General features: G+C 42.2%; 1 protein-coding gene across 2 annotated transcripts in view; it reads left to right on the forward strand.

Moving 5' to 3' along the window:
* The window catches only part of ADCY8 (adenylate cyclase 8 (brain)), a 157,334-nt gene that overhangs the window by 19,728 nt on the left and 112,315 nt on the right, over window positions 1–25,291 (forward strand). For both annotated transcript variants that reach the window (XM_004679589.1, XM_004679590.2), the window contains exon 2: window positions 17,234–17,383. In XM_004679589.1, the coding sequence (XP_004679646.1) occupies window positions 17,234–17,383 (150 nt within the window). The remainder of the gene's footprint in view (window positions 1–17,233; window positions 17,384–25,291) is intronic.

Genomic DNA, 25,291 nt, shown 5'->3' on the forward strand with positions numbered 1-25,291 from the left:
AGAGTCACAGTAAACACCTATGAGGAGCTAGTGGGGTGCATTCACTGAGATGGTGCCAGTCAAGCCTCAGAATCGCCCCAGTTAAGTGATATTTTTCCAAATCAGCTCACAGCAGAAGCTTCTCTAGGTCACGGCCCTATTTCCAGCCCCCAGAGCATCCCCTTGCAGTGAATGGGTACTTCCTAAGTAATTATTGGATGAATGCATCAACAGAACCACGGGGGAGACCTGCATGAATGAATGAAAAAGTGGGTGGTAGGTCCCACAAGAGCACCAGCCAATAGCCTGAAGGATGAAAATGAGGATTTGGTATTTTTAATAGATCGTTCCAAGCCATTTGACTGAAAGCTGACAAAATGCATGTAACACCAACATTGTTTCTCCAAGGTGCTGTATTTTGCTAATGGAAAAAGAAAAGGAAAAGAATGGCCTCCTTTCTTTGAGCATTCTCTTTGACCTTTAAAAAATAATACCAGGGAAAGGAGGCAGTATTGGAGATACATTGAGCCACATTTTTGATTAATATTGAAAGAGAACATGTATTTCGAAGCTTACTTCTTTCTCTGAACCAACACACCAAATGATCCACTCAGCTCCCTTGTCCAAAAAATATACCATTTCTTTGATTTGGTACTTTCTGATACTGAGCAGACTGGATGACATGGCCACGCAGCACAGACTTCCAGCCCTACTCTTTATCAGAAGAGCTACCTGGTCTGAGAGGCAGCTTCCACCTAAACATTGTGAAGGTCACAAGTCTGGGCTGTTCCCCCCATCTAGTCTGTCTCCTCATGGGACTGTTTCTCTTGCATGGGCAACTTCCCTTCATCATTCCTAGCAAATTGAGGGGCAAAGAAATTAACTGCAACTGCTGTAGTTGTGAATTGCCTACAGGCTTGCCCTCATAGGTAGTTGGGTGAGACCCACTGAGAGGATCAGAGAGAGAGCAATAACCTCCAGTGTCCCCTGCAGGCACCCAGAGCCGGGGCAGTTCCTCCAGCACCCCAGCACCTGCTGTTCCCTGGCTTCTAGATCATTCTACTGCCAATCCCTAAGAAGCAGAGTTGCAAGCAAATTCCTTGTATATAATGCCCAAAGCCAAGGCAACTGTCCATGCTGGACGTAGGAGCAAGGAGTCACTGGCTGAGTGCTCCCAGCTGCCAAGCTGGGACTCCTGCCTGCTTTGACTTTAGCCTCAGGGGTCTCCCACTGGGAGGGATGCCCCATCCTCTGGATTCCTCCTAATCAAAGCAGGAGTCCAGCCCACTCTGCAGTTGGGGGCCAGCGACGATCCTTCAGCAGGAGCTCATGAGGCAGACGGCTTGCCATTTTGTTTTTTGTCAGTTCCTGCGGAAGGGCCAGTGGTATTTCAGGGCAGAACTCTTAAACTCAGTACATGGGCAAGCCAGAGTCCTCCTCTGCCCTGGACCAACACAGCTCCCCCACTCTGCTGAGGTCAGCCCATGCCCTTCATTAGTCCCCCACACCCACCTCTGGGCCTCCATTTCCTCACCCTTCTCTCATCCTGCTCTGTGTGCACCAGGCTCACTCTTAGAAATCCTCTGAGCAGAGCCTTCTCTGGCCTGTTCCTTCAACCCAAATGTCTGTCACCCCGAGAGCCCCATGACTCATTTGTTCCCCTTCCCCAAGGCTTGGCACAAAATCAACTTTCTCAGACAATATTTAACTGACTTTGATTAATTTCACTTTTCATAATACCTTTTAGGTCCTCCATGTTGTTAAAAATGGCAAGAGCAAGGAGTCGCTGGCTGAGTGCTCCCAGCTGCCAAGCTGGGACTCCTGCCTGCTTTGACTTTAGCCTCAGGGGTCTCCCACTGGGAGGGATGCCCCATCCTCTGGATTCCTCCTAATCAAAGCAGGAGTCCAGCCCACTCTGCAGTTGGGGGCCAGCAATGTTTGTTATGGCTGAGTAGTATTCCGGGAGAACTTGAGGGAATGGGTAAAATGACGGTGGATCGAAACTAGACTTTTGACGGAGGTCATAATATGTTCTAATACTGATGTCAAAATATAGGGCAGTACACCTGAAACATACTGAAATATTTAACTTTAAAACCAAACAAACCTGTTTACTTAAAGCAACTGTTAAAGCCACCCTTTCAGTGAGAGCATCTACCCTGATATGTACTTGAATGTGAAACTTCTCTACTATATATTTCTTAAAAATTATTTTACCACCTACCACTCCAAATAATATGCTTAGATTATTTGCCTCCACCAGGAAGGCAGGTACACAGATAGAAAATGGTGCCCATTTTCACAGGCTACCACACTGCCTGACACATAGCAGGTCCTTAAGAGTCATTTGTTGAGGCCCTCCCTGGTGGCGCAGCGGGTTAAAGCACTACACTAAGAAGCTAAAGCCACTTCAACATGAGTTCGATCCCCGCCTGCCCCAGAGGTGACCCACATGGTGCGGCAGACCTCTCCTGACCCGCCCACTGCTCCCCTCAGCAGTGTACTTCATCAATCCGCCTGTTCTGCTCCCCACTGTCCCTGGTGAATCCTCTCGCCACCTCTGAGCCTCTGGCCTGTACCCCAGTTCTGTATGTACAAATAAATTGATCTTTAAAAAAAAAAAAAAGAGTCATTTGTTGAGCACTAACTGTGTCCCTAATAACTGGATGTTTGCTGAGCAACTCAGATGCACATAGCTTCTTACTAGGCGTTCTGACTGAACACAGAAGGGACTGGCCTTTTCAATCAGCACACCAGACCGCCCTCCAGTCCCAGCCCCCATAACCTCGCCAACTGCCTCACACGTTTATTTACCCATGGGCCTCAGGCTTCTCACCTGAAAAGTTGGTGTGATCACCTCCATACTGACCTGCTACTATTAGGAATAAGATATTTTTATAAAGCACCAAGCATCCAGGAGAAACTTAATAAAGTTAGCCATTCTACTTATGATCATAATTTTTCAGAAAATCAAATAACAAAAATTATAGAGAAGCTAATAAGCATATCTAAGTGAATTTTTAAAGCCTCTTTAAAGTCAAAGGGTTTATAGCTTACCTCTTCCACCTTTTTCACTGATCAGGACAATTACAATTACTGTCCTTGTAGACAGTAGACTATGGATGTCTTATTACTCCTGCAGTACCTGTTTGGTTTGACACCTGGTTGAGGTCTCAAATCTAACCTAATCAGGGATGCCTTCCCTTGCCCAATACAAAATAGGAGTTTCCTTCTCCTGTTCTCCTTTATTCTACTCTCTCCTCACTTTCACCAGTGTACAGGTAACATACATCTCTTTGCCTATTGTCTGTGTCCCAAAAGGAAGACAGGGATTTAGTGTTATTCTGCTGCCATATCCACAGAGCCTCACACTGGGCCTAGGCTTACTGTGTTGAAGTGGCCGTTCTTGAAGCAGTTGATCAGGAACAGAGTTTGAAGACAGAGCTGGCATCGCCTCACCAGCAAGACATGCCAAGGGGAAGATGTCCCAGTATCCTGCTGTGTTCAGAACACTCCAGATCCTGCCTGTCTCCTGTCACTCTCAGAAGTGTCCCAGTTTGCAAAACAAATGACATATCCACAAATTATGTGATCCAAGATAATTCAGTGGGACACATACTCCCTTATGAAAGGGACACAGTTCATTTGAGAAAGGGCAAGAAGTTACCATTGAGACCAGCGTTAATGTGCTTTGCACTCAGCCTCCACCTATAGGCCATTACCTTCCCCCATTTACCTTTCTCCACCTATGACGTGGGCATGGTGGTTATGCCCAATTTACAGATGGGGAGCTGTGGACTTAGAGAAACTGGAGAGTAGATGTTTCTTCCCACATCTAATAAAGGATGGGGCCAGGATCTAAATCCCAGAATCAGACCTCTGTACTCCCCAGGTGACCCCACTGTGGCCTTTCCATGTGTGACCTCCTCTTTCTCTTTGGAAATCATGGAAGTTTGATTATGCCTCTTTCTTAAATTGGTCAAATAGGCTGAGCTGTAAATGGCAGACTGAGGATTCAAATGTAGAATATATTTATGGGGCAAAAAAATTGCAAACAGGATGGTGTTAGGGATGAGTCACCATGGGCTGAAGATATTTTCTCTTTTTGGCTTCCTTTATATTCTTACTACCTAATGTGTGTCAAGGTATATTGCTCAGCATTATAGACCCAAACACATTGTACTTACTCATAACTGCCTCATACTTAAATTTTGGAAGAAGCTTTTATTTGATTCAAGCACTGAATGAGTAAGCTTTAAAAAGCAAGGATTGCTATTTTGCTAGTGACCCTCTTCTAAGGTAGATGGTGACCTAGGTCTGCCTTTCGATGGTCATTTTAAATCCTTGTATTCATCACAGAAAAGGCATGCCAGGGAACCACGGTGCCACCCCCACCCCATAAAATGGTACAGCCGAAAGCTATTCCCTGAAAAATCACCTCTGTGAATTGAACTGCTCAATTCGAACCAGATTACTTTTCCATTGTAGATCAATGTGATATTTCTTTGTAATAATATACACCCTCTCTCCTTGTAAAGTAAAGCAGAAGATAACCTGGGCTGCTTTGAAGAAGTCAAATCAAGACGTCGGTGACTTAGGAAAATGCCCCAGTTTTTGGTGCAAACTGTACCTTTTCAACCCTGAACAACAGATGCGATTTACGAGAAAACAAGCCACGGGAAGGCACTATTTTAGGCTCTGTAACTAATGATGAATCACAATGTTTCTTCAAACCCAATTACCCAATAAAAATTGCCATAGTAACCATCACATTACGAGGCACATCCTTCATGCTCACACCAAGAACTTCCCTTGGGACCACTGCCTCCACCTCCTTGCCACCACCATCTGCTGTGTCGCCAGAAGGAGGAGATGGTGGGGAAGCTGGCGAGGAAAAGGTAATTCTGGTTTGTGCAAATCCCTGAAAGGAAGGAGTCTTGGGCAGAGATACATTGGCAAAAAGGGGTTTACTTTGGAACTCTGTGGTGGTTTCCGCCAAGAACCTCAGGCCAAAACAAAGTCAGAACTTAAACAAGGGCTCTTATTTCCCTCCACGTCACTGTGGGGTCAACTCCTCTGCTCTTTTTCTTCCTGCAAGAATCACTGTCCTGCTCCTTTTTTTTTTTATCTGATTCCTCATTATTCAGGTTTAGTTTAAGTATTTTGACCCCAGAGAGGTTTGAACTATTTTATCTAAATTTAAAGTTCCCACATAGAGAAGAGACCTTAACTGTCTCATTTGCCACTAGAATGTAAAAGCACCGAGGTCATACTTAGGGTCAGTAAATAATTACAAATAGAATAGAACAAGGAAGAAACTGCCTATGAAATATCATCATCGTCTATCTACATAGTGGCCTAGATAAATTAATCAAATCATTAGTTCAGCAAATTTATTCATTCAACAAATTTTAAAGGTTGACTACATTAGTAAGGGTAATGAACACTGATTGAAAGAGGCTCAGTCTTCTGAGAATCAGACTTTTAGAGGGAGAGTAATGTATAGGGAGTTTAACGGGGGAGGTGATTTTGATATGAGCACCTTTACATAGGTAAGGAACTAGCTGAGTAGAGATAGAATCTCAGTGAGACTTTGAATTCCCAACTCTAAAGTTGGGATGGTCTTTCTAAAGTTGAAGTTACCAGCATTTATACTTCTGTGTTTATCAGTTTGGGGCACGATCTTGGGTGAGCAGGCTGTCTTCGGCAAGGATATACATAAAGAAGGTTAAAAGCTGAGGCCTGAGGTCTAACATCCAACCAAGGACCATTCTCTGTATATCACCCCAAAGTGAGAGTTAGTGGCTCATCATTTTCTCCACTACAGTCCACCCCTTGAGCCCACTAAAACTTACTTCACATGAGTTTTGAGAAGTAAGTTCTTCTGTGATCCTGGTGGTCCAATCTTCTTTAAGGAAAATTAGAATGAGACCGTTAATAACATAAATTATAGATGCTATTGCTGCGACTGGTCTCGGACCCCCACTGACACACATGTTCTCCTTTCACAACTCTCTGTCCTAAGCTCCCCCCCCCCGAGCCTGCTCCTCTGCTCGTCTTAGCACCTGACCAGATGGTATGACAGGGTTCTGCAGAGACCCTCAAACCATACATGTCAAAGATTAGGGGTATAGCTCTAAGTAGATGGTGACTCTTCTTGTCTCTTGGCGTGAAGAGCCCATACACTCAGGTGAAAACCTTATTTTGAAGTTCAGCAGGACACTTTCTGCGTTGTCTGATAAAATCATTCAGTCTGTGAGTAGCCAGCACTCCACTACAGATCCCAGGCTACTGGTTCTCCTGGGCCACCCCTATATCAACCCTGGTTTGCCACTCTCCTGCATTCTACAGCTGGGCACAGTTCCTTAGAGACCTGGATTAAAATAGATCTCAATGTCAAAAGATTGGCCATACTTGGAGACTACTGACTACAGGATGCCTTCTCCTTCGCTGGTAGTATCAGCTTCGGGACAAGAACATGCCACAACTGGATCCTGTGGCCTCATGCCCAGCCCCACACTTCCTCTGCTGTAAAGAATGTCCTTGTTCCACCAGGAAGCTGCTGGAGATGGCTATGGCTTCTCCCCAGTCAATCTCCAACTCCTCTACTATCTCTGTTTTTATATTAGCAAAGCAAACCTGGAAGAGGAAGGTAGCTAAAGCTGACTTCTGCTCTTGTAGGTCCTGTGTGTTAGGAACTGAGACTGGCCAAAAATGATCATTTCATCAGTGACCTGCCAGTGTGACCTGGATGGGAAGGTTCATCTAGCAGGAGAAAAACTGACTGAGTTTCACAGGTCCCATCACACCCTCTGCCTCCTTCTAGCCCTATCCATAAACCACTTTAGATGCAATGGCTGACAGGGAAGAAAATTGAATTAGTGTCCACTTTGGGTTTCCACACATACCTCATTTGACTGCTTGTGAATATTTATAGGCTTTATTTCCAATGCAATGTGACAGAATGCCCCCATGCCCAGATGAGGAGGCCTTTGACCTCTGGCAACATGTCGGCATTCACTCATTTCTTCATTTAGTAAGCATTTATTACACAGCTACCATTCCTGACTCTGCTGGCTGGGACTATGTGCATCAAATGAGCCTGTTTCCTGGGCTCCCTTCTCCGTTTTCTGTTACAAAGCTCAGAATAACCCCTGTGGCTACTTGCACTGAGGTTAAGCTCAAAAACTACAACCAAGTCAAAAATCATGTTATAAAAACAAACCTCTTAAATATCAAAGAAGTCAGCTCATGAAGGCATCGTGTCTCAAAGAATCCAACACAACCGGAGTTTCCTCCAGTGTGGTGGCAGTGGGAGCAATTGGCTTGTGTGGCAGGACTTGGTTGATGAAAGAGCCACAACTTTAATCCAGGTGGATTACAGCCGGAGGCCACAGGTCTGGAACAGGCAGCATACCCTCATCACACAGGTCCTGAGCAGCCTGAGCGAATGGCTCTGTTCAGATGACGGTGGTGCTTATCTCTCCTTCCGTTCATCCTCTTTCTCCTCCCCTTCTTTGTCACTTCCTGCACCTCTCTCTCCCCATCTTTCTCAACCCAAACTGTAATTAAAATATATATCAGTGAAATGCACGCATGGGAAAATGCCATTGTGTTATAACTTGCACCTTGTAGAACTTAGGGACAGAGAACCTTGCCGCAATAGGGAAGATTTGCCCATTTGACAAAGCTTTCCTGACTGGGTACTTGGTTTTCCTTGCAAAGTCACAGTCGAGCTGACATGAGTGGCCAGGCACCTGAGAGAAACATCTAAAAAACTTACTAACCTGGATGTTAGTAAGAATTCCTTGCGAGGCCCCTCCCTGTGGCACAACGGGTTAACACACAGCACTAAGAAGCTAAAGCCACTTCTGCATGAGTTCCATCCCCACCCTGCAGGTGACATGGTGGAGCAGACCTCTCCTGACCCGCCCACTGTCCTACAGCAGTGTACTTCATCAGTCAGCCTGTTCTGCTCCCCACTCTGTCTCTAGTGAAGCCTTTCACCACCCCTGCAACTCTGGCCTGTACTGCATTTCTACATGCATAAATAAATAAATCTTTAAAAAAAAAGAAAAAAGAATCCCTTGAGAATATTACCTCTAGGTAGAATGTTGAAAGAGGTGTTTGTGAGTCTGAAAATAAGGAGGTCCAAATATTCTGCAGTGAATGATCAAATGCAGTGATGTGGGATGGATTTTGATATCAAATACATTCCCACATTTAAGGACAAATTAAAGGAGTGAAGACTATTTGCTCATATAAAATGGTCCAACTCCTACTCTGCTCGACTGACATGAGGATTTAGTGAGATAATGGCACTTATCTGTGACACACTTAGCATGTCTCCACACCCAGATCTAGAGACCCCAACCTTTACCATCCCACTTTCCAGCTGGGCATTTTTCCATTCACCAAATTCCCTCTGCTTTCTCTTGTCTCCAGACCTCTGCGTGCACTGTGCCCTTAACCCTTTCCCCCATTCTTTTCCTGTCTGCTACTGTTACTCAACCTTTGGCTTGAATGTCACCTGCTCCAAGAAACTTTCCAAACGTCCTTGTCTCAATTAGACTCTCCTCCAATGAACTGCCTTTACACAGTGGAGTTGTTCATTCCTCCATGGTGGCCTTCCAATGCAGCTGGCTGGATTCCATACCTCGCCCTGCACCTTACCAAAGGGTGACCTGAATAAAGCAGGGTATTTAACCTTCCTTGCCTCAGTTTCCTCTCCTGGAGGAAACCACAGATCCTTGCTTTCCCTGAGCTATTGAGTCTCATGCCTCTGGTCTCAGCAGAATTATTGAGAGATCCATTTCACCATCAAATCATTCTGCTTGAATAATAAAATCCACGGTCACCCTAATAATAAGAACAGTTCATTGGATTATTGTGCAAATTAGTGGGTTGATATAGACGTAACATTTAAAGCCAACCCTATGTCACAGCTGACACTCAATGCTTTCAATTAATTAGCAAGCTCAGCTGTTTGCAAGACAGGCATCAATTGCTTCATGTCCTAACTCAAATCACCTGAAGATTGTATGTCTTACTGTGTCTCTGAGCCCCAGGCCTGAACTCCTGAGCTCTTTGTAACTCCAGCGAGCAGTTCTCAGGTCATATTTACTCAAGGAAGTATATCTCAGGTCATATTTACTCAAGGAAGTATATCTATATATCAGGGCTAGAAATACCTGAAAGAGAATTGCTTGAGTTTGCAAGCTTTGTACGTTTAAAAAATGAAGCTACCCTCATTTACCTAGCAGTCACTCACAGCATCTTCAACTCCACGAGAGGGTTTCTCAACCTCAGTAACTCTGGATGGGAACAGGAGGCTGCCCTGGATACTGCAGAATGATAGGCACCATCACTGGTCTCTGGCAAAATGCCAGGAAGCACCCCTCTTGATGCAAAAACAAAATGTCCCCAGATCTTGGGGTTGGGGAGCAAAAAGCTCCCCCAGTGAGAACCACAGCTCTTAGTAATAGTGTTGAGGGGCTGGGACATTTGTGGGGGTTTTGTTCAGACCATGAAAGTGACCCTGGCTTCTTTTAGACAGGCCTCTGACCCCCTCCCTGGGTCATTAATATTCATAACAAGTTAATTTGGTAATATACATTCTTTGTAGTAAGAGAATTAAGTCAGACAATTGATTCAATAACGATAAATTTATGCACGGAATAATTCATGCTTTTCTCCTATGTTCATGCTCTATTGTGTCAGAAGGTGCTCTTTTTGTTCCCATATATATTGGAAGTGATCCCTTTTTCCTCATCACCAAGGAGTCTTGTATACCTTTTGTAACAAGTCATGGATGACTTTAAGACCACAGGACCATCAGAAAAATAAGATCTCCTCTTGGAACAGAATGCCTCCATGGGAAGGCTGGCATCTGCCTTTGGCGTCACCTGGGCCTTCTGGGGGCTTACCACAGGTCCTCTGGCAGAGAGTTCTGGCATTTCTCATGAAGATCTGAACAGGATTGGTGAGAGAACCAATTAACGTCTCTATTTGCATTTTCAGAAGCTCCTTCCCTTTTCTGCACTTTTGGCCACTTGCAAGAACAGGCCCCCACCCCCCACCAGTGTCCGTACACAGATGGGAAAGCTGCAGCCCAAAACCCTGCCATGGTTTGGTGGGGGTTTTATTTTCCTTATGGAGGTAACATTGGGGCTTACATTGTTTCTGCTTTACAGGTGTAGGATCCCACCTTCAGGTGTGCTTACTATACCATACCCACAGCCAAAGCGCCGACAGTCCTCCATCATAGTCTAACTGTACTCTCTCCCTCCCCTCCCTCCCTTCCCCTCTTTCTGCTAATGTCAGGTCTGTTGTCAGATTTCTAAGGTTTGTTATTAGTTTGGCTTTCTCTGCCCCTTTGCTCTGTCTCTCGATACTCCACACGGAAGTTACACTTCCCAGTATGTCTTTCTCCCCTTGACATTTCACTTAGCATAATCTACTCCAGTTCCATTCATGTTGTTGCAAACAGAAAGAGTTCATCATTTTTAACAACTGAGTAGTATTCCATTTTGTATGTATACCCATCTTCCGAACCTAGTCATCTGTTTGGGGGTGTTACAGGGTAGCCCAGAGTGGACTGGGCCGCCTGTCTGTGGGGCCTCACCCCCAGTCTCACAACTGCAGGGACACACAAAAGGGTCAATAACGGGTTTATTTACAAACGGGGAAAGGAACAGGAAACAACCCAGGAAAAAGAGCGGGATACAAACTAAGTGGAATACCTTATGGCTAGGCTGACTGAACACACTGAGTCACGCGATCCGGGGTCCCGAGAGCTGCTTGTGCTTCCCAAGCGAGAGGGGTCCGATGAGAGAGCTCGAGAGAGCTGAGAGCTCGAGAGCCAGCCAGCGCGAGATTGAGAGTGAGAGATGCAATCCGCCCTATTTATCCCCGCAAAATGTCCCAGAATTCCTGCTAGCTCCGCCCTTGGGTCCTTGCAGTTCTCTCCCTGGTGCTGCTGGGAGTTGTAGTTTCCAATCACTGGAGTAGTGTGTAGAGTCCAGAAAGCTAGAGTAGGGGGTGGAGTCCATAAGACTGCAGAGTTCCTTTAGGACATCATGCCCCGTAACAGGGGCACTTAGGTGGTTTCCATAGCTTGGGTTGTTGTAAACAGTGCTATAGTGTTTACAGGGGGTCACATTTTCTTTAGATTTAGTGTTTTTATATTCTTCAGGAAATACCTTGGAGTGAACTTTCTGGGAGTGGAATTTTTTTAGCCTTTGAGAATACTCCCAAAATGTTTTCATTAGGGGCTGAACTGGCCTGCATTCCCACCAACAATGTAAGAGGGTTCCCTTTTCTCCACATCCTCACTAGCCCTTGATCTGGTATTTTTGTTATGAGCCATTCTCACAGTCATGAATTGATACCTTACTATGATTTTGATTTACATTTCCATGTAATAAGTGGTAGTAAGCATTTTTTACATACCTGATGATCATTTATATATGTTCTTTGGAGAATGCCTCCTTAACTCATCTGCCATTTTTCGAGTAATTTGTTTTCTTTTTGTTGAAGTGTATGAGTTCTATGGAGGTGGCGGATGTCAACCTCTTGTCTGAAAGAGCAGGAATGTGTGTGCAAAGGTCAGAGAAGAGCATCCAGCGCACAGAGAAGTGTGAGCAGACATTCTCCTTGAGAGGCGGGAGGAGATGCTAAGCAGTAGAGTTATCTCAGGCTGGAAAATACTCTTGAACATTGTAGCTACTTTTTTTTGTCTGTCTCTCTGAATGCAGGGGACCAGACTTTATAAATATGCTCACATAATCTGCTTTGTATGAGCACAATATGCCTTTAAAATTTTGTGTGTTATATTTCTCATTTTTTAAAAAAAATAATGTTTTTACATCATTTTGCACATTTTTTTTTCCATCTCGATTGTAATCCCCGCGGGTTTCCCATCACCAAATCACCCCTGTGCCACCACCATAGTCCCATGCATTTCCCTCCCTTCCCCCCCCCATTTTTGATCCCATTCCCCACTCCACCCCCACAGAATGTCTCTGGTATATGGTTGTTCATTATTTTTGTTATTTTCTCATCTGGTCCATTATACTCCTGCTGTGAGTGAAACCACCCGGTATTTTTCTTTCTCTTTCTGGCTTATCTCACTAAGCATGATCTTTTCCAGCTCCATCCAAGTTGCTGCAAAAGACATGTGTTTCTCTTTTTTGGTTGCTGAGTAATATTCCATTGTATATATGTATCACATCTAAAAAAAATAATTTTTTAACCTAGTCTATTTTTAAAAGTTTAATCACCTTTCTTTTTCTTCACTTCCAGTCCCTCCTATTTTCAGCTTTTAACATTTTCACTTCCTCCTTAATGTCAGTTTTTTGATCCATTTTTAAAAATCTTATGGCCCTATCCCCTTATGTCTTTAATACTATTTTTCAGAATTCTCACGTTCACCCTTGTTATGTGATAATGTCTCAGAATACCCGTCACTGAACTCGGGTTTCTTCAGTTTTCCTTTGCTGACTGAGGTCAGCTCGCCTTGCTGTTTACTTTGTCCTTAGATGTTCACTGAAGTTTACTACGTTATTGCTCTGTTACTTTATAAGCTTCATTCTGTGCTATTTATATTTTCTTTTTCCAATTTGGTGTGTGCTATTCACAGAGGCAGGCAGGAAGCGTGGTCACAGAGCCAGCAGCTGTGGGGAGCCCTGACCCTGCCAGAGTATGTGGGTGGGTACGCTTTGTTGCTCCGTTTGCCTTGACAACACCTATGTACCCCCTTGTCACTTTCATCTATCCTCATCTTCACTGAATCCTTCATCCAAAGGGTGGCTATTTCTCAGTCCACACCCGCGCCATCTGTTTACAAGATGAGCCTGCCCACGTGGCTCATTTGTTTACTCTCGTGACATAGGAGGCAAAAGCAATCGTGATGAGGTAAAAGCAATCATGATGAGGTAAAAGCAACCGTGATGAGGTAAAAGCAATCGTGATGACGTCACCATGACTGTGCATCACGGTGTGTGACACGCCTTCTGCCAACTGTTTCATCAAGTGTCCAACAACATACTGAGGAAGTGATTCCCATTTTCAGACAAGGAAAGTTGAGGGCCAGAAAAATTCAGAACTGGAACAAATTCCTACACAAGCTAGTGGCATTACTGGCACCAAGGTCCTTACCTGCTGAGGGCACTGCTGAACCTATCTGGCACAGCTTACCAAGCTCTTCTGCCTCCGTCACCCATGAGGAGACGGTGGAGCTGTGATGTAAGGACCACTCAGTCAGACTCCAGAGGTATCTCCCTAGCACCCCTCCGCTACCACCATGGCATAGTAAACAGTGCGTGTAAACTTTCTTCTTAATGGTAGCATCAATGAAGCATTTTAATACTTCGTGGACCTTTGAGATATTATTAACCTGGAAGAAAAAAATTCTGCATGTACCATTTATTCAGAAATTTAAATATATATATTATGCCAGAGATTAGATATGGGAGTGGGGAGGATAGCCTCATGTTTTTATATATTTATATAAAATTATATATATATTATACTATATATATAAATTAGTTGGACTTCTTTAACTTGTTGGCACATTCTTATATGTACATATAAAATATAGAATTATATCATGTACACACGTGTATGTGCATGTACACACATGTGTATGTGTATGTACACACATACGCATGTATACATATGTGCATGCATATGTATACACACATACCTGTATACACCTGTATGTATATCACATGACGCAAGTTTATTGCCAGGTTCCAGATGAGAAACTTGAGGTTCAATGAGGCAGAAGCAACAGCTCATGGTCCCGGAGAAGGTGAGCTGAGGGGCACGAAGCCAGCTCTACGGTTATAGCATGAAGCAACTGCAAACACACCCCGCCCCTCTCCCCACCCTGTGGGTAGCCACCCCCTCACTTTGCCAGGACCCAAACCTAAGCAACCCCAGCGAGTTGCTCAAAATGTCTCATTGTCTGTGTCACCTTCCCCCACCAGCTTGTGCCCCTGCCTCTGAGCCTTGCTCTGAGGCTCTCTCGGAAGTTCCAAAGTAGAGGCCTAAATGCGGCACTTTCATCCATCGCAAGGAAAACATAGGAACCTCCCCACCCCTCCCGCCTGCAAAGAGCACAGGCTCTGGGTGGAAGAACCTGAATATTAATCATGGTCCCAGACTCTTCCAAATTATTTATTATTTGGGAGCAACTTTTTCCTTGGCCCGCGCCTTACCATGTATAGGCAGAGACACACAACCTTCCCAACGGGACTCCCTCAGCCAAGCAAGTCCCAGCAGCTGTCACACTGTGTGGTGTTGTGTCTCGTGACTGAGTGCACATCCCCGTTGTCAGTAACAGAGGGCCTAGGGCCGACGTTGAAGAGTTCCGAGCTCAAGTTCTGGTTCCAATAACCAGGGTTTAAATCCTAGCTCTACCACGGACTCCATTTAATTATTATTTTTATTGAGGTAATATTGATTTACAACACTGTATGTTTTAGGGGTACAGATTTACATCTCTTCAGATGTACGTTGCTACACCACAGATACCACAAAAGTATAATCCTCCAACGGGAGTCTGTTGGGCTCCCACCCCCCTTTTCTCTTACCCTCCACCACCGCCTCCCCCCCCCCCTTTTCTTGCAATTCTGGCTCCATTTTTAAATCTCAAGCTAATGACTAACCTCTAAGCATTTCAATCCCCTCATTTATCCGATGAATCCTACCTACTTGTTGGGCTATTGTGAATTAATATGTTACCATATGATAATTTGTTATTAGTACAACATATAATATTGTGAATTAATATATTAAATGAATTCATATATGCAAAGCACCTTGAACAGTTCCTGGCACATACTAAGTGCTCAATAAATTCTGGCTATCTGTTAGAGAGTGACACTAGGCTCATTCCTGAAAATACAAGGTCTTTACCCACATCTCCACATCTTTCATATACATCCAGTCTGCCTCATACCTTGTCTAGTGCTTGTTTACTAAATTATATCCTTGTCTCCTAACTGGGTTTCACTTCTTCTGAATTATCAAAGGTTTCTGCCAGGTCCTAGCCAGCTCTTGCCTGGATTCTCCTAAGTCAAACTTTCTATGTACAAATCCCTACCCTATTACCGGGATGGCTGTTTAACCTTCAGCAAGTTACTTAACTTCTCTGAACTTCCTCCTATGAACAGAATAATTCCTCCTCCATTGAGATTATATTAGAAAAGCTATGAAAATCACTTAGAAAAATACCATGAGCTCAATATTAACTCAAAAAAGTAAGCTACACTCTGATTTAGCCCCTCACCTTGAGTCTGTGCTCCCTCCATACTTTATGATGAAACACTGCTTCTTAACACAAATCAGATCTCTAACTTTTATCTCCACCAGGTAGGAAGGTTCTGGAGACCTCTGGGGAGAGCCTAGAGCCTGGGAATGAGCCTGAGTAGGCCTAGTGTCAAGTGTTTGGGTCATGTTTGCTGCCGTGTCTGAGATGTCCCTACAAAGAAAGAAGCCCAAAATGCCTATTTCCTACTACATCTTGCCTTTTTATCATGATTTTTATTGTCTTCGTAAGTGAGTTATCTAAAGAATTTAGTTCTTTTGTTTCAATGTACAACATATTACAGATATGTGTGCATGCACGTATACACACAATTAAACATAAGTCTGAGTTTCCTTTTCATGCGCACACACATATGCTCCCTTTTATTTTAAGCATTGAGATGACATTGAATTTATAGATTTGTGTTATAATACAACTTTAAGTATTACATCTTACTTAATGTAGCATATAAATTTGCTCATTATCAACTGTTTTAATGCAATTTCATATTCCCTTGTACATGCCTACCATGGCTTCATGATTTCCCCTACTGTTAAAAACACTCAGCTTCCATTTATTTATCTTTATTTTCATAAGCAAAGCTTCAGTGAATATTCCTTAATTTGAAATTTCAGATTTTGTTTCTGACAATTTTCCTAAGATCTGCAGAAGAAATGGGTAAAATTCTGCAACATGTTGGCCAATTTGCTATCCAGAAATAGAGTTAAATAGCTCTATATCAGCAACATATCATATAAAAATCCAGTCATCTTTAAGTTGAGATTTTATTTACACTTGAGCTTAGAAAATTGGAGAAATGTTCGCTTTTATTTTCTTTTCCCTTTTTGTGCTTTTGTTTTCCTCACTAACTTCTTTAAACCACTGGCATTTGTTTCAGCTTTAAGTAGAAGGTGATCACCTACTGTTTCCTTTCCCATAATTAACCAATTATTCTTCTACTGACAGCTATTTTCCCACTGAGTTATTGAGCTGTTTATATGACATATAAACTTGCGATGTTCTCTTGTCCATCGCTAGAAGGTAAACTCAGTTATTCCATTCATTTGTGGGTGTTCTCTACCCTGGCAGAATCTGAGTTATTTCCCACACTGGTACCTTTTACCTTCTGGCGGGGAAAAGTCCCCCTCATATTTCTTTAGTAAAAATTTCTTTGATATACTAACTCATATATCCTTCCAGATACAACTTTAAATCATCTTTCAAAATTCCCCTAGAGCTCCTGACTATAATAATATTAAAGCTGTAAAAGTAATTTGGGTCATATTTGCGTAGCTAACAGAAGATTAACGGCTTTACAGGAAACTGCTCTCCTTTCATCCTTTGTAAAAGTTATGTGTTTTGCTTTACCCCCAGCTTTCACATGTTTGTCCTTATTGTCAAGCATCTTTGCTGGCTTTTTATGCCTTCATTGCTGTTTCAAGTTCAGCATCACCACGTCTTGTAAATGGTGATCAGTGCTGCATAGAAAAGCGATTGTTCCTTTCACTGATCCTTACGGCAAATAGCTATCTCTTGTTATCTAACAACCAAATAAGCAATTCCATGTGTAAGTGCAACTTGTGACAAGTGGACACATGCAGAGAAAAGGATTGCACGGAAGCCCACGCAGCCCTTCGAAGGCCAGAACTCCAACAGCAAAGAGAAGAGCAGCATAAGCAGAAATGAGGGGCGAGGTAGATGAGAAGCCCCACTTCCTTCAAGCTTTACAGCTCAAGTGCAAAGTCGAATGTGGGATGGAAGAAGCTTTCACTTGGGTGAGAGGTCAAAGCGATGATGTTAGACCCAAGATAGGAATGAAGGATTGGTTCTGTTCACTGCAACCCTGCACTTGGATTACTACTATCAGATTTGTCTTGGGAATATTGATTGATTCCTTCCTCTTTGCCTCCAGCCTAACCAGGCTCTTTGCTCTTGTTGTAGGTTGGAGCCCAGGCCGTGTTGTTCATGTGTATGAACACAGCTGGGATCTTCATCAGCTACCTGTCGGACCGGGCCCAGCGCCAAGCCTTCCTGGAGACGCGGAGGTGTGTGGAGGCCCGGCTGCGACTCGAGACGGAAAACCAAAGACAGGTACTGCCGGGAGGGGCTATGTGTCCTGCTCATCTGACATCTCCACGTGAGATGGAGCTTTTGTTTTCTCCTTAAACGTATCTTCACTTGCAAGTGTTCTCTCAAAGTTTGTGTCCTGCGATTCCAGAGTCTAAAGTAGTAACATCAGGCTTGCAGATCAAAGACAGTTGGTCTTATTCTCCATACTCAATCACTTGTTCTCCACAGAAATAAAATAACTCTAATCACAATGTGATTTTCAGATATCTCTGACTGACAGCTGTTTGTAAAAAAGGCCATGAACCCTGAAAACCATGAACATTCTCATCTTTGGCTTCCCTGTTTTGAAGCTGTAAATTTGTATTTCAAATAAAATTATTCATCACATTGCAATTCAAATTGCAGTAAGCTCTTAGAAAAATCACGTATATATGTAGTTACTAATACCACATCCTGATTTTCAGAAGATTGAACACAGTACATTTTCTGGAATATAATGCTAAATCCAGAATAGGAGATACAGAAGGAAAAGCAGGTTGGATCAGCCTGAGGGGCCTGATTTCAGTTTGAAGAGTTTAAAATAAATGAGTTTTGTACATCCTGGTTGGGTGGATGTCACAAGGATATAAAAAGGCTTGGTCAAATGATGTGTTTTCCCAAGATGAAATTAGTTTTCAAAGAATAATTTCCCCTATTAAAATTATTCATATATTCAAAATTCATGCATACTTTGTCTCTGCAAGCAATTTTCAAAGAGAAATAATAGTAAGTTTTGAGACTTGCTTATAGAAACAAAACACAATCTCCTAAATTAATGTGGGAATTCTTGCTCTTGGGAGTTCTATGTTCAGTAGATACATTAGTTCTACCATGCTAGATCCTCTTTTGTAAGTTATGTCTCTGCATACTCACTATTTGTGTTGAATTTCATGCAATCACAACTTGGGAAATTACAAAGAAAGTAGCTGCAAAAAACATTTTCTTCATCTTAATTCGATTAAATCACCAGTAAAACATGAAGCTTTAGGACAGCGAAGATGAGTCTGTGAGATGATGGGTGAGGGAGACAGGTAGTCTACCAGTTGTCAAAACTCCACTCCTTATGATCAACTCCTGTAGATCATTGCCAGGGGCACAAGAGAATCTGTTGAATTTCCCAATCCTATGAGGACTTCAAGGGATTCTGAATTAGGGAATTTCTAAGTTGATGTTTAGAGCAACTATAGACTCTCCAGTAGGTTTATTGTAATTGCTGTGAATATCCCTATAAAATAATTTATAAAAATAACTTTTAGAGTGAAATGACCTTATACAATAAACATGAGTGTCTCCCAGTACCATGTATCGTGTTCCTTTGTAAAACACAGCATTTGCCTTACTGCTGTGTCACTCTTCCCATGGATCTGTGCCAGTTCAGAGAAAGCGTCTGTTAATGATTTATTCAGCTGTACTTGATGCCCTCTCACAACCAAAACTGCAATTGTGGATTAACTGTCTGGGAAGCTCAGTCATTTCATCTAATGTTTATGATAACCTGGAAACACTGAAAATGATTGTCTATCAAACTCGTAAGACTCCTTTCTCCATTCTTTGATTGTCTTGGCGTCACTAAGGATAGTAACCCAACATGGTGGAGGGAATCTTCCAGGATATTCTCTAATCTTTTTTATTTTTAAGTTATTGGAAAGGAGAAGGAAATAATAATCAAAAGAGGGGAGAACAAATGATTATTAGTTTCTCCCTCCTTCCACCCACTTAAAAATAAAAAAAAATAATAATAAGAGAGGATGGAGGAAGATCCCTCCACCAAGTTAGGTTACTACATCCTATTGACTCCAAAACATACATAGTCCAAGTTCTCTAGGGTTCCTTCCATATCACTCTTCACTTTAAGGGCCTTAAGCCTTCTAAGCCACTCAACTCTCAGCCCTAGGTTCATTATTCATACATGGAGTGATAGGTTTCTTCTGTTTGTTTCTGATGAAAAAAATATGATACAAAGATAAAGCAATACAAAATATGTCACCCACTCTCATTCTGTTCATGGATGATTTACAAGAAAAACCTGTCTTTTGGTGGAAGAGTCTTTGTTCTGAGCTCTAAGTAGGTCTGTTGTAACCTTGTATTGCCCTGTGTTCACTATTATGAAAGTGTGTTTCTGGTGTATTGACCACCCCCTTTGCTAGAGCTACTTAACTCTCTTTCAATGGCAAGTTGTTTCCCATTGACATTAATCTGTGCTTCAGATTTCCAAAAGAAATCATAGGCTTTCAAATGAGGCCATCCAGGATTTGAAACCTTTGCTTAGTTACTTACTATTTCAGTGCACTAGGGTAGCTCAAAATCTCAGTTTCTCTATATGTAGCATGGTAATAATAATACCCTTTCTGAAGAGTTCCCTAATGTTCCTGGTGCCCTTACTGCAGAATTTCTTTAGCATGATTGTGTATAACGATCTATAAGAATCAGTCAAATTGACTCAGTCCCAAGAGGACTCATTTGAGAACATTCATGGACTGGTTTGTTGAAGTTGAAATTCCATTGAAAATTATCCCTGGTTATAGGAATTTAAGGAATCTACTCTCTTCTAGACACTTTGATGTTTTGGGTAAAAATGATGAGCATAACATAATATGTAAGATGAACATAATGACTTTTACCAAGGGTTGTGGTAAGAATTAAAGACCAACAGTTCCTAGCCCAAGGCAAAGGGTGAGGCTGTGATGATAATTGCATTGATGTCCCTCTGTTCTGCAGGAAAACCTTTCCTGGCCAATTCCCTTCAAGATAAAATTCAGAAACCCACAGTGTGGCCCCATAGGCCTCCAGGTTCCAGCCCCTGATCCCTCTTCCAGGTATTTCTATACCTCCATATCACTTACATGATAGCAAATGACTGTCAGATACCAGAATTTCTGTCTTACTACCCTGTGCCTTATGACAGTTGCAAGCTAGAAAGACCACCTTCCTCTTAACTATATTCAGAGTAGCTTCTCTTCCATGAAAACTCTGCTCCAGCATCCCTTTCTCTATGAGGTTTGCTTTTACCTTCCCAAGTTAAGTTAAAATGCTTTTGTGCTCCCAGCATGCTTTTGAGTTAACTCTATTATAGAATCCATCATGCTGGATGACATTTCCTAGTCGGCATTTTCTCTTTTCATGGCCATTAAGAACTACTTAATGGCAGGTTACTCTATTTAATTCATGTGATTCTCTGCTGTTTTTCCAGCAAAGTACTGAAATATAAGATCTTCTGATTAATACTAATTTAACTGAATTATATTGGATTCAAACTCTGTTCCTGCTCCGCCTCTATGAACAGGAGGCTCATGCTGTACTACTCATCCTGTGTGAAAGTAAAGAGAGCTCTGCTTACTGAAGACAGATTTGGTTCAGGAGAGATTGGGGCGGGCTGAACACCTTCCGTAGACCTGCCAGAGGAAGTTTTCACCTGCAAGCCACATCTTAGATCTCTCTTTGGGGAGTGATTCTAATGACTGTAATTTTTATAATCCCACTTCTCCCAAATAATTCAAATGGCCCATATTTATTTTAATAATAAAATGAACTAATAGTTTTTCTTTCAGCTTTGAGAATCGCTGAAACCTACTTATGGTAATCATGGCATTTTGAGGTGTCTCAGATGCTCTGGGGCACTGGAATAAATTTTCTGATGATACCATATGGTGCAGCAGCAGGAAAATTATTATTAAATGCAGCAGATGTTTTAGTGTATTAAAGCAATTCTGTTTAACTTAAACATCTTTGTTAGACAAAACTGGTAGAAGCTAGTGGTTTGGACAACAAATTGGATGAGAAAGTTGGGACTTCTGTTGATTTCAGGATTTGGTTGATTTGATACATGTTGATTTCAGGATTTGGTTGATTTGATACATGTTGATTTCAGGAGTTGGTTGATTTGATACATGTTACTGTTGTCCTGTAGTCTTGAGTGTATTGCTCTTAATGGCACAGACCACTGTTAACTAGTAAGGTAGAACCTTGTCATTTATTGACTCATTTATGCACGGAAGAATCAAAGTTAACCTGTAAGTCGATTCTCAGGATATTTGTTTTTCCTGCTTGCACTAGATGAGTCTTCTTTTTATACTCCAAAAAATGCTCTTGAACCTTGCACGATCAAGTCATTGTTCTACTGTTCTGATTTCATACATCCGAGACCACTCATGTGCCATCTGTCATGTTTAGCCTTATCTGTTATTATATTATTATATTTCATATTAATCTTTATCTAGTTTGTATGAGACCTAATCCCACTTGGTCATGGTTTATAAATGTACTTGTGGTACTTTGCTAAGGGGTTTTTACATCAGTATTCATCAAGGATACTGGATTACAGTTTTCTTGTGCTGACTTGTTCTGGGTTTATCAGGGTGACAGTAGCCTGAAAGAGTGAGGCCCAAAGTGTTTGTTCCTCTTCGAATTTGGGGGGAAAGTTTAAGGTGGATTTGTGTGAAATTTGTTTTAAATATAGGTAGAATTCACCAGTGAAGTCATGTCATCCTGAGCTTTTCTTTCTTAGATTTTTTATTACTGATTTAACCTCCTTACTAGTTATAGTTCTGTTCATGTATTTGACTTCTTCATCACTCAGTCTTGAGCAGCTATGTCCTAAGACATTATTTATTTCATCGAGATTATCAAACTTGTTGGCATGCAATTGCTCTTAGTATTCTCTTATAATCATTTTATTTCTGTAAGATCGATTGCAATGTCCCCTCTTTCATCTCCAATTTAGTTATTTGAGTCTTCTCTTTGTTTTCCTTAGTTATTTTATTCAGCAACTTGTCGCGATCTCTTCAAAAAAGCGTAGCTCTGGGTTTTATTGATTTTCTCTTGTTTTTTCAATTTGTTTATCTCTGGTCCTAATCTTTATAATTCCCTTTCTGCAACTAGCTTTGTTTGGTTTGTTCTTATTTTCTTTTTCCTTAAGTTGTAAATTTAGGTTGTTGATTTGAAATGATTCTGTTTTAACATAAATATTCACACTTTTACACTTTCCTCTGAACACCGCTTTCACTACCTTCCACCGTTGAATATACTATATTTATGTCTTCATTTGTCTCAAGATTTTTCTAATTGCCCTTGTGATTTCTCTAGGACTTGTTTAAGATCATCTTGCTTGACTCACTGTTATTTCTCGTATTTGTGGACTTTCCAGTTTTCCTCTGCTGTGGACTTCAATCTTGTTCCTCTGTGATCAGAAAAGATACTTTGCATGATGTCAATCTTATTAAATGTATTAAGACTTGATTTGTGGTATTGTTGCCAGGAAATACCAGATTCTTTGCTGCCTGTCACAAATGCCAAAACCAAAATACAGAGGATGGGGATTGAATCTTTTAGATGTGCTTTTCTTATGAGATTATCCAGCAAACCTGAGCCCAGCTAAGCATCATGCTCCCAAGCAACTGTTCTAACACCTCATCTCTAACTGGCTGTTCCAGAGTTGAGTTAAACAAGGACAGTTTAATTATCATGAGCAGGTTTTCACTCCCCGTGGCTAACAACTTCTGGGAGTTTTATGGTACCCTGTCTCTCCCAGGGTTCTCCCTCCACTGGCATCTGGATTTAGAGCACTTCACTCCTTCTGGGATATCTCAGTCTGTTACAGAAATGGGATCAATTACTGTTCAGGTGCCTCCTGGACTGGGAAGTTAACCCAGAGCAGACAGGTCATAGGTCAGACGCCGTGGGTACGTGCATATACTTATTATGATGCTCTTCTCCCCGTCCACCCTCCGCCCCCCACCGGGTTCCTATCAGTACAACACATAGTTGACACTGAAGAGTATCATATTCACGTTGAGAAGAATGTGTGTGTGTTTCACTGGAATGTTCTGTACATGTCTGTTAGGCCCAACTGGAATAGGATATTTTGTTCAAGCCCTTGCTTTCCTATTGGGTTTGTTTCTGGTGCCTTGTTGTTTCATTGTGAAGTTTACTTCTGTACATTTTGTTTCATCTTTTTCCATAATTTCTTGAGTCACCTCTGATTAAATTCACTCTTTTTCTTGTTTTCTGGGGGTTGAAAAGGAGTGGATTATCATTGTACAGCATATTGGAGACATAGAAAATGACTGGGCTATAGAATGGCAAACCAGGGTCTTCTTCCAGAACATTTTCAGTGGCATGCACCATCTGGCTGTAGTTATACATAGAACTCTCCAAAGTAGGAAGGCAGACACCTGAAATTCCAGTCACATTTTTTTTTAAAGATTTATTTATTTATACATACAGAACTGGGGTACAGGCCAGAGGAGCAGGGGTGGTGAGAGGCTTCACCAGAGACAGAGTGGGGAGCAGAACAGGCAGATCAATGAAGTACACTGCTGAGGGGAGCAGCGGGTGCGTCAGGAGAAGTCTGCCACACCATGTGGTCACCTCCGGGGCAGGCGGGAATCGAACTCATGCAGAAGCGGCTTTAGATTCTCAGTGCAGTGCTTTAACCCGCTGCGCCACCAGGGAGGGCCTCCAGTCACTTTTTACATATTGGTGACATGCTGATTATACATTGAAATAGTAGTAATTGTGGTATAGCTGATTGAGCAAAATAGACTGCTGATATGACCTCCAGCTGTTTCGTTTTACCTTTTAGATGTGGCAGTAGTAATTTTTAGATCCTGATGAGGCTCGCATTCTATCTCCACTGGTCAGTGCCGCCCTGGATATTTGTTCCATTTCACTTTCCAACTTACTAGTGTGACTCTGAGGAAGTTATCGAACCCTTTGTGTAGAAGGGCTTTCATCTCTCAATGAGAAATAACTCCCACCCTAACCTGTCAGGGAGACACAGGTTGTTTGAGAGACAATTAACAAAATGCTTGATGAAGTATTATTCCAACTGTAGAGAACTCTACAAATGTTAGGACTATTTCTGCAAAAATATCACCATTCCCACAGCCAGAGCTCATACATCACCCATGGAGAAGAGTCCCTTCCAATTTCCAGAATCTCTTTGCCTGGCATTTAGAAATTTTTAGTTAACTTTGGTTCCCCATGCTCTGCCCAGTCACATGGTTAGTATCACAATTCCCTCTAATTGCTACTGAGATTCTGAAGAGGAGCAGAAACTTTGGTGTTGGGAACCTCTGACTCCCCTGTGTCAGTTAACTTCACTTAAAAGATTGTTCACTCCATGGGGGTGAGGCGTCAACTCTTTGCTTTCCAGCAGCAGCTTGTTTCTTTGCATTCATTCTACCATATCATTTGCATTTTCTGGCATAGTGGAAGGAGTAAAAGTTGTGAAGATCAACCCTGGATTCGAAGGCTAGCTCTAAGTCTGCCTCTGGGTGATCTTGGGCACATCGCCTAAATTCTCTGAACTTTGGATCCTTCATCAGTCAGAAGTGAGAACTCTTGTATTTCAAGGTTGCTGTGAAGAAATCAAGCAATAGATCAAGAACGTCAAGTTCCTGCCCCACTGACTGGTAGGGTCAGTGGGAGATGAGCATTGACCTTTGAACTGTTGGGTCACTTGGGTCATGCCTGAGTTTTACATTGATTCTAGTAACTACAGTTTTTCTTCTGGCTTTTTTTTTTTTCTGGTATCCCTGGGAAGTACTAATTTTAAATGCTCCCTCAGATTCACAGCACTTGCATCCATTTGCATACAATTAACATTTCCGGAGGCAGTTCAGATAGAAGACATCAGTCACCATCATCACCTTCAGCCCCTCTGATCCAGTCCTGAAAGGTGAGGAGCAGCAGAAGAGCCAAAGGGTCTTTTTATCTCATAAATCTGCCCAAGGAACTTTTTTTTTTAATAATATAATAGTTTATTTTTACATCATTTTGTGCATTTTTCCATCTCAGTTGCAACCCCCGTGGGCTTCTCATCACCAGATCACCCGTGTGCCGTCACCATAGTCCTGTGCATTTCCCTCCCCCCACTGTTTTGATCCCATT

This window comes from Condylura cristata, unplaced genomic scaffold (genome assembly GCF_000260355.1).
Source record: "Condylura cristata isolate star-nosed mole 26May11 unplaced genomic scaffold, ConCri1.0 scaffold00009, whole genome shotgun sequence".
NCBI classification, from domain to species: domain Eukaryota; kingdom Metazoa; phylum Chordata; class Mammalia; order Eulipotyphla; family Talpidae; genus Condylura; species Condylura cristata.